The 9815-nt window shown below is 61.1% G+C and overlaps 1 protein-coding gene across 1 annotated transcript; it reads right to left on the reverse strand.

Moving 5' to 3' along the window:
* Window positions 1-1313: 1313 nt before the first annotated feature.
* ank4 (ankyrin-repeat protein) lies at window positions 1314-7741 on the reverse strand (the record flags this gene model as incomplete). The annotated part of the gene is made up of 4 exons (XM_002957047.1): window positions 1314-1635; window positions 6019-6207; window positions 7208-7384; window positions 7668-7741. Coding segments are annotated over 4 exons (762 nt in total), but the record flags the coding sequence as incomplete, so codon positions are not given.
* Between the last annotated feature and the right edge of the window lie 2074 nt (window positions 7742-9815).

Raw genomic sequence — 9815 nt, forward strand, 5'->3', positions numbered from 1 at the left:
GTGCGGTGCGGAGTGCGATCCATGCGGCAAGGGGATTTTTATGCTAGTCGCACACCCTCGCCCCTCCTCCTCCACCCCCTCCCGGTGAACCCCTCTTTTTACACTCCTACCCTCTGTGTACATGCACACCTTCCCAATGACACTTCCCCCCGCCCCCCATTCCCCCCATTATACCACCCGTAACCACCTTGGAATGGCCGTTTGTGGCGGCGCCGTGCAGTGCCGTACAGCCCGAGCTGGTGACCGCATCCACCTCGGCTCCCGCCCGCAGCAGCACTTCCACCACGTCCTCCCAACCCGCGGAAGCGGCGCAGTACAGCGCGGGGGCGCCGGAAGCCAACCTAGGAGTGTAGGTGGGTGGGTGTGGGTGGGTAAGGTGGGTGCGGGGATTTTATGGGAAGGGCTTTTGTAAGGGAGCACCAGGAGAACTCCAAGGTTTCAGCGGCGGAAACGTGGTAATAGATGAGGTGAAGGGATATCACCGAAAGCGGCCTGGCGTTGGCAACGCAGCCCTGCGGATAATATGTATGTATGTATGTATGATGTGTGGGACAGGGGGGTGATATCTACACTCTGCAGCTGCTGTACCCGGCCGAACCTGCCTTCCCCGCGGGTATTTCGGGGCACCCTCATCTAGTCACCCTGGTCAACTTCTCAGTGGATCGCTCAGGCTCCGCACCCACCACCGGCATCCAACGGAATCTGCCGGATCGACAGCGGCCCAACTCCATTCCTGGTCGGCTCGCTAGTCAACTTCATCCCAGGTCACCACCGTCCATCTACTAGGGGCGCAATACCTTCCACCATCGGAAGGATTTTCGACCCTGACAGGTCTCGATCCCGGGATCTCCCGGGGGCAATGGTCGTGCGTTACCGGTAGTGTATGACCTGAGTCGTACATATAACATATACTATATCAATACATCAATACAACCTTGAGATAACCTTAATTTAACTCGGTGTAATGTAATACATCTTTTTTATATCACATTATGATAAAAAAAGTGTAATGCAAAAGGTTACATAAAGAAGAAGCGGTCGATGCCCAATGCCCAAGCAGCCAACCACGGCGTGTTGCTTGTGACGGTGAACCAGCAGATGGAAGATTACAATCCTGGAAGTGGTGTCAGCCCGACACGGCCGACCGTGTTCTCGAGAAGTTTCGCAAGCCCACCGTGATTTTCTCCCCTCCCTCTCTCCCTCTCTCCCTCTCTCCCTCTCTCCCTCTCTCCCTCTCTCTCTCTCCCTCTCTCTCCCTCTCTCCCCCTCTCTCTCCCTCTCTCTCCCTCTCTCTCCCTCCATCATCCTCGTCCTTACCTGCCCATGACCGGACAGCCCGCTTCAATAAGTACCTCACACACCACCGCATGGCCGTTGCTCGCGGCCTGGTGCAGCGGCGTCGCACCGCCGCTGCTCTTGTACGACACCAAGCTGCCGGCGTCGAGCAACAGCTCAACCACGTCCAAGTGGCCGCCGGCTGCGGCGGCGTGGAGCGGCAGCAGCCCCTCGGCGGAGGCGATGTTGGGGTCGGCGCCGGCGCGGAGCAGACGCGCCGTGATGGCGGCCGACCCACGTGTCGCAGCGGCGTGGAGAGGCGTGAAGCCCTCCGCATCGCGGGCATTGACGTCAATGCCGCTGCTGCTCGGCGGCAGACAAAGCAGCTGAGCAACAACCTGCTCAAGCCCTGCCTGTGCTGCCAAATGCAGCGCGGATAAGGCCCCCGCCGGTGCCGCGGGTGAGTCGGCGGCGGCGGCGGCGGTGGCGACAGCGCGGCCGGCGCCGGCCTCCAGTAACCTCGCCACGACGGCGACATGTCCACCCGCTGCTGCCAACTGCGCGGCGCTGCACCCGCACGCGTCAGGAGCGTGCAGGAGATCCGCCGCCGCGGCGGCGGCGGCGGTGCCCGCAGCTGCTGCTGCAGCGGCTGCGCCGCCGTACGCCGCCGTCAGCATCGCCCCGGTTAACACCGCCACACAGCCAAGCGCACCAGCCTCCGCGGCCCAATGGAGAGGAGTGCGGCCCAGACAGTCCAGGGAGGCAAGACGATCGGCGGCGGCGCCGCCACCACCACCGCCACCAGCCGCGAGGAGAGCAGCGACAACCTCGGCACTGCCGCCAGCGGCGCCCCAATGGAGCGGCGTAAGGCCCTGCACGTGCACAACGGCGTATATACATATAAATATTATAATATATAATATAATTAGGATATATTATATTACATATTATGAAAACGCGAGTTTAGATTTAAAGGTATAAAGGCCCTCCTGGTATGGACACGATGAAGAACAGCGGTACCGGCTACCGGCATCAGATCTAGTCACGATCCAGACACGGTCGAAATGGAAGGCCGCAGGTCCACACAAAGCGGGGTCCCGGTTGTGTAAAACGAACCCCGTATATCATTCGATCAGGTATAGTCTTTTGTTTTACACGTACCCTCCGATCTGGTCGCAGCGGATCACACCCCGCCGACAGAAGCCGCGCCACCAGCGCATGATTGCCACTCCCAGCGGCGTATGACAATGCCGTACATCCCCAGGCATCTGTGACGAGCGGGTCGGATCCGGCGGCTATGAGCGCATCCACCACGCGCATCTGCGCCGCATGGTCGATGACGGCCTCGTCGGCTGCGGTGCCGTACGTGGCGGCGGCGCCGCCAGCGTCACGCCGTACCTCCGTCTGCTCCTCTTCCGAATGGCAATGCCAGGCGGCGTGTGTCGGCGGCGTAGGGAGCGGCGATGCCTTGGTCCGCGCGGCGGCGGTAGCTGCGGTCGCAGCTGCTGCCGCCGCCGCGGCGGCGGCGGCGGCGGTCGCCGTGGCGCGCCCCTCAATCGGCGCGCGCCCAGGTCCCATCGCTGCGAAATGGAGGGGCGTCTGATCAGTGGTTGCTGTACGGGAGTTGGCGTTGTAGCTCTCCCCAAGGAGAACTTGTACAATATCCGTCAAGCAAAGCTTAGCCGCGAGGTGCAGGGCGTTGAGAGGCGCGCGTTTGGAAGGGGTGCCTAGGGCCCCACAGAGCTGCTGTGGCTGCCGGCTGCCCGCCGCCGGGGTCAGCGACGGCGACGGCGTCGACAGCCGCGGCGGCGTCGACACCATTCCTTCCTCCTGCGTAATGGCGTCCCGACCGCCGCTGCCGCCGACGCTGCTCGCTGGTAAGCGCCGTAGTGCGTAGGAGGTGCCTACTGCTGCTTCCCGGACGGCCTCGGAGCTGCATTCACCCTCCTCTCCTGGCTCTTGACCCGGGCTTGGTTGTGGACCTAGTGCATCAGGCGATACAGGATGCAGCGGCGGCGGCGGCGATGGCGATGGCGATAGCTGCGGCATCGTGGACTGGACACGTAGCACGCTGGAGGGAAGCTCCACGCCGAGGCCCCACGGCATCGCTGCCGCCGCGCCTGCGAGACCGCCGTCAGCCGTCTCCTCGTCCGCCGCCTCCGACAGCCCCGCCGCCAGCAACCGCTGGATGATGGTCAAGTTGCCTCCTTCAACCGCGTAATGAAGGAGCGTGTAGCCGCGCGCGTCGGGACGAGCCAGCGACGGTGGCAGCGCCGCCGGCGCCGCCACAGGCGCCTCCGGTGCCTCGGCGGCGGCGGCCGCCGCCGCGGCAGCCAGCAACCGCTCGAATAAATCCTCATCGCCGCGCAGCGCGGCAAAATGAAGCGCCGTGCAGCCATCGGCGTCACGGACCCGTGGGTCGGCTCCAGCCTCCAGAAGTCCGGTCAGCAGCTCTGAGTGGTGTCCTCGGGCCGCCAGGTGCGCGGGAGTCCAGCCGTGTGCGGTGGCGGAGTGCGGGCAGGCCCCGCACTGCAGCAGCAGCTGCATCAGGGCGGCGTTGCCCTGCTCCGCCGCGTGATGCAGTGCCGACCATCCAGCCGCGTCCTGCAGCAGCAACAGAAAATTCACCAAGAGAAAAGGAGGGTAAAAAGAGGAAGGTCCGAAGCCTATGAATCCCTGAAACCACAAAAACCGGGCGTCTCCCTTGTCCCTAAAAATAGAAAAATGAGTATTTACACCTTACACCTTGCAAAAAGAAACAGAAAGTAAAACTACAAATATTAATTTGCAGAAATTTAGCTAAAGCGAAGTTGTTTAACTCAAACGGGTGATCGAAAAGCAATTGCGATTGCCAATACATCTCTCCCTTAAGACCGTGTCAGTGTGCCCATGCCGGGGCACAGTTGACATGGTGGTCCAATTCGCAAAAGCGACCCGCGAACTTAAACCTTCGTCCACCATTTCACCGGAGCTCATGCAGTTGGTGATGCTTCTAGGAAATGATCATATATGGGGAATGATCATCATATATGGGGAAAATGATCATCATATATGGGGAATGATCATCATATATGGGGAATATTACCACCCACCAGCTACCCATCCCTCTCCTTACCTCCACACACACACACACACACACATTCGGTCATCACACATGATCAGTTCAGATCAACTCACCCGTCGGTCAAGATCCTCCGACGCCACGTGTTCGAGCAGCAGTCGCATGACACCAACCAGCCCCGCCTCAGCCGCGTAGTGCAGCGGCGTACGAGCGCCATCGTCCGCCGCCGCCGGGTCGGCGCCCGCCGCCAGCAGCGCCGCAACAACGCCGCCGGCGCCCGCCGCTGCTGCGCGGTGCAGCGCCGTGCAGCCGGAGCTGTCGAGGGCATCCACATGCACGGGCGCGACGCCGGCGGGTGGCGCTAGGAAGACGCTTATAGAAGCTGATTGGCCAGCTGACGCGGCGAGATGCCAGGGCGTCGCGCCGCCAAAATCCTGTCATAAAAATACATATAATAAAAAAATTACTTCTGTTGTACTATATATATAAATTTGCGTTATTCCCATTTTCATATACATTCTTACATCGTTACTTATATTGTTATACTAGTGTTTATTTTATTTTTATTTATTTATTTTGGTATATTTTGTTTTAATCATATTGGTCATGCGGGGTGATGTGGTGTAGATGGTGCGTCGGTCGTGCGTGTGGTAGTCAAAGCCGGACAGGAGTTTCGCCTCCCCTGGTGCCTTTTCATTGCATACTGGAACGCTCCTCCATCCCTCTGTGCTCCCCCCTAGGTCCCCTCTTCACACCTGACGAAGCGGATCTCCGCCGGAGCTGGCTCCCAGTTGAAGCAGTCTGGCTACCACCTGCCCGCGACCCGCCGCTGCCGCCCAATGCAGCGGCAAACGGCCGTCGGACGCCGGCGATGCTGGGTCAATTACCCAGCCGACGCCGCCGCCGCCGCGGCTGCTGCTGCCGCCGCCGCTGCCGCGAATGCCGCCCGCCGGAGCGGCAACGTCACACTCCGGTGCTGCCGTCACCTCGACAGTTTGCCGCCTGCTTCGGTCCTGATTATTGTGATGCCTTTCCTGCTCGCCAGCCACACCCGCGGTGGTGCTGGCGCCAGCACCAGCGCCAGCGCCGGCGGCTTTGCTTCCGCAGCTAAAATTCTGCGATGTCGATGTGAGGTCCTTGCCTAGGACCAGATGGCCGCTGCTCCCGCAGCTGTGGCTGTGGCTGCCCACGGGGCCTGCGCCTGCGCCTGCGCCGCCGCCGCCGCCGCCGCGGCCAACGTCGGCGGGAATTGCCGCCTCCGCCTCTTGGTCGAGTTTCAGGTCCAGCAGGCGCTGTACGACAGCTAAGTTGCCACCACGGGCGGCTGAGTGCAGTACGGAGGCCCCGGACGAGTCTGTGACCCGTGGGTCAGCTCCGTGCTGCGAAGGTATGGGGAGGAAAGTATGGGGCATTGCGCAGGACTTTCAAACGAAGCTAAAACGCAGGAGAGTAAGGCACGATGGAGGAAAAGGGCAGGAGATACGCGGGAAGAGTGGGCGCTGGATGCGGCACGGGCGCAAAGGCAAAAGATGAGGGAAGATGAGGGAAGGCTTCTTCGCGACCGGCGAACGAGGAGAAATCAGGCATTCCCCGACTAAAGTCTTACGGACTGTCGAATTTATTAGCGAGTGTTATTCATCAATAATCCTTGGGATTTTAGGGATTGGGGTTATCCTTTAAACCGTACCATCAGCAACAGCTCGAAGGCACCCCGGTGACCACCCTCCGCCGCCCGGTGCAGTGCCGTACAGCCGCGCCAGTCGCGTCGCTCCAGGCCGCCGCCGTGCTGCAGCAGAACCGCAATGGCGGCGCAATGGCCGCCAGTGGCAGCCAAATGCAGCGCCGTGTGACCCCCGCTGCCGCTACCGCCGCTGCTGCCGACAACTCCGCCGGCGGAGGAGGACGAGGAGTGGGAGCCCGCAGCTACAGCCGCTGCCGGCGACCGCTGCTGCTGTTGTAAAGGCCTCTGCGATGATCCCCTCATTGGAACTTCTCGTGCTGCTGCCTCTGAGCCCAATCCCCGTTGCTGTTGCCGCTTTGGCTGATCCTGCTGCTGACGCTGCTGCTGCTGCTGCTGCTGCTGCCGATGATGATTATGATGATGATCATGACGATGGGAATGAGAAGCATGATGAGAATGAGGTTGATGCTGGTTTTGATCCTGCAACAGAGACGTCGCCGCCGGCGCCGGCACCGCCGTACGGCGCTGAAGAGCAGGCGACGCATCTGTTGCCGTCGCTGCCGCTGCCGCTGCCGCCGCCGCCGGCGCTAGCGCCAACCCGGATCCGGCGGAGCCACTCACGCTATCAGCCGCCCACGGAGGCCCGGGCTGCGGCGTCGCTGGACCGCCCAATAAGTCCACCTCATAGCCCGCCAAGAGCAATTTCTCCAATACCTTCGTATTATCATGCGATATTCATATTGTCGTGCGATGCGATGCGACGGCGTACGATGTACATATTATAGCGCAGCGCCGGAGGCAACAGGAGGGTTGCGGAGGGGGGTAAGACGAACAACTTCGACAATCGAACCGCAGATAACAGAGATATAGACGGATAGTCCAGAAGGGGTGAGGAGGGGAAGAAAAATTATAACGCAGGGCAACAAGGGGGGGGGTGGAGGAGGGGAAAGACAAACCACGAACGAGTGAAGCTGCTGCCAGGGCAAGGGTGAGGAGGAGGGGGAAGCGGGTGAACACGGGTTTCGGACTTGCGTGGGGTTAGTTAGCCAGGTAAAACCAGCAGCTCGCCTTACTCGCCCTACACAGAAAGGATGACCCAGTTGCGTACACATGTTCCTCTTTCTCACGGACAAGGCACAAGGTACGGCGTCAACACAAGATATTCTAACAAGGGTTCTGGTCCCCATCACACCTCGGCGTGGCCCCGCATGGCGGCATGATGCGCGGGTGTGTAGCCGCCGCAGTCCAGACGGTGCACCCCTGCCCCCGCAATAATCAGTCGACCCGCCGTCTCCACGTGGCCAGCCATGGCGGCGAAATGCAGCGGCGTCCTGCCGCAGCTGTCCGCGGCGTCAATGCTGGCACCCCTAGACGCCAACCAAAAAACATGTAGCGGGAGGCGCAGGCGGCAGGGAGGAGAGGAAGGTGCGATATATGTTGGACGATATATGTGATGGATAGAACCTCAAAAAAAAAGATTTCTCCGACCGCACAGGCGCCCCCCCCCGCGTCCTTTCTTTTTCCCCCCGCCCCCTACCCTGGCGCACCGCACAGCCTACTCTTCCTACTCTGTTTCCTCCTTCCCGCGAGAGCCCTCTTCTCTCATCTGCTAACATACAAGCCCTCTTAGCTCCCCCTTCTGGTCCGCACCTGGGCCAAAGCTCCTCCACCACCCGCCAATGTCCCAGTGCCGCGGCGTGGTGCAAGGCCGTATGTCCCTCTTCGTCCACGGCATCGACCACGGTCACCAGACCGGCAGAGGCGCAGGTGGCGGGGCCTGCGGAAGCGGCCCCTGCGGCGCTTCCGCCTCCGCCGGCTGTTGTTGCTGTTGCTGCGGCGGCGGCGGCGGCGGCGGCCGCGGCCGCAGTGCGCAGCAGCAGCGCCACCACGGCCTCGTGGCCATTGCGAGCCGCTAGATGAAGCGCAGTGCGGCCCTGGTGGGAGGTTGTAGCCAGAACACGTAAATTAAATCACTTAGGGTTTAGAGGTCAGCACGTAGTATAGCAAAGGATTTTCATCCATGAGCTGTCCCTGGCAACTAAAACTCCCCCCCCACCAACCCCCAACCCCCCACCCCCACCAACCCCTATGCGGGATGCCTAGGGAGGAAGAGAAATCGCGACAGACGCGGTAGAGCTAAATACTCTTCACACAAAAGTGTGCAAAGAATGTAATACACGGACACGGTAATACATGGACGCTGCGCGTGGGGGGAGAGGGAAGGAACTCGGTGTAGGGGTACTTGGTGTGCATGGCTTTGAACGACTACGTGTATGTGCGCACGTGTGCACTACTGCACTAGCGAGCGCACTACCGAAACGTGTAAATGGCGACGAAATACCAGGCCCGTAAATCACATAATTTATGTAATGTAATGTACATTACAATTACATAATTTAAGAAAATTATGATGCCCGTAAATCACACATTCCCGGACATTAACGTCCGTACGTACTCCTAGAGGAAGTCATGAAGCCATAAAGTCAGAAACTGCCACGTTCTGCATATATATACTAGAGGATGCGACAAAACAATTTCCTTACTATGCCGGGTATTTCCTACATTAATAGGCTCCCCGCGGGCCCCCCCCCCGCCTGGATGCAGCGATGCTACGCTTCCGTTCTTCGGCAAAACTACCTACTCTTGTACCACAGCCCACCGCCTACGGTTCCTGGCCGTGGCCGTGGCTTACGCCATGAAAAAAACACCCGCGCCTGGATGTGGATACAGCGCACAAGATGCCGCCTTGCCACCTCCGGAAACCCGTAGCTTCACGCCCCGCCCGCGCCCATGCCAAGTTGTAAGAATTCAACACCACAGCCATTATGGACAACGACAACACAGCCGCCCAGCTCCCGGGGCCCAGCTGTCCTGGCGCCTGCCCTATCCCGGAGGCCTTCCCGTACATAAATCAACCCGTTCTCTCAACCCAGCCTCATTCCTCACCTGCGCAGTGCGGGCCGCCAAGTCGCAGCCTGGCGCTCTCAAAAGCACCTCACACACCGCCGTGTGGCCGTGTGCCGCCGCCAGGTGCAGCGGCGCAGCGCCCACGTAGCTCGGTCTCGCGGCGAACGGCGGCGGCACGCGGCCACGCCGGAAACGGCGGCCGCCAAGGCCCATCGGCAAGGGCAACGGCAGCGACAGCGCGCCCAAGCCATCCAGAAATGCGACGCCGAGGCCTTGTAGCTCAGCGTCGTCGACATCGGTGCCGATGTCAACGTCGGGCGCGCTGTCGTACTCGACGCCGCCGTCGTCATCGTCGTCGGCTTCAGGCTCGCCGTACTCGTCCCGCCGGAGGAACTCTTGAGGCGGAGGCGGAGGTGGCGGCTGCCGCCGATCCGAGCTGTATAAGGCGCTTGAGGCCGCTGACCAGGTGCTGCCGCCGCCTGCGCCGGTAGTGGAGGCTGCCCCCGCCGGGGCCGCCGGCGGGACATGGCCGTACACGGTGCCTTGCTGCCGACAACCATCACCGTTATCGCCCACGGCCACGATGGCATCGCCGCTCGTTTCGCAACTTCCATCACCTTCGCCGTCACCCAAGCCGACGTCAGCGGCGTCGCCGTCAGCTTGTCGCTTATTGCGGCCGCTGCCTGCCGTAAATGACCCACGGGCCCGCTGATAGTCGTACATTTGCTGGTACAGGTGTTGTTGCAAAGGCTGCTGTTGATGCTGCCCGCTGCCCCGCGCCGCACTGGCCGTGAGCCGCCGAGGGCGCCGTCGCGGTACGCCAGCGGATGCTCTAGCCCCCGGCATTTTCAGATGGCTGCCTGCGTCTGCCGCTGCGGCAGATGCCCCGGC

This window comes from Volvox carteri, assembly GCF_000143455.1.
Source record: "Volvox carteri f. nagariensis unplaced genomic scaffold VOLCAscaffold_68, whole genome shotgun sequence".
NCBI lineage: Eukaryota > Viridiplantae > Chlorophyta > Chlorophyceae > Chlamydomonadales > Volvocaceae > Volvox > Volvox carteri.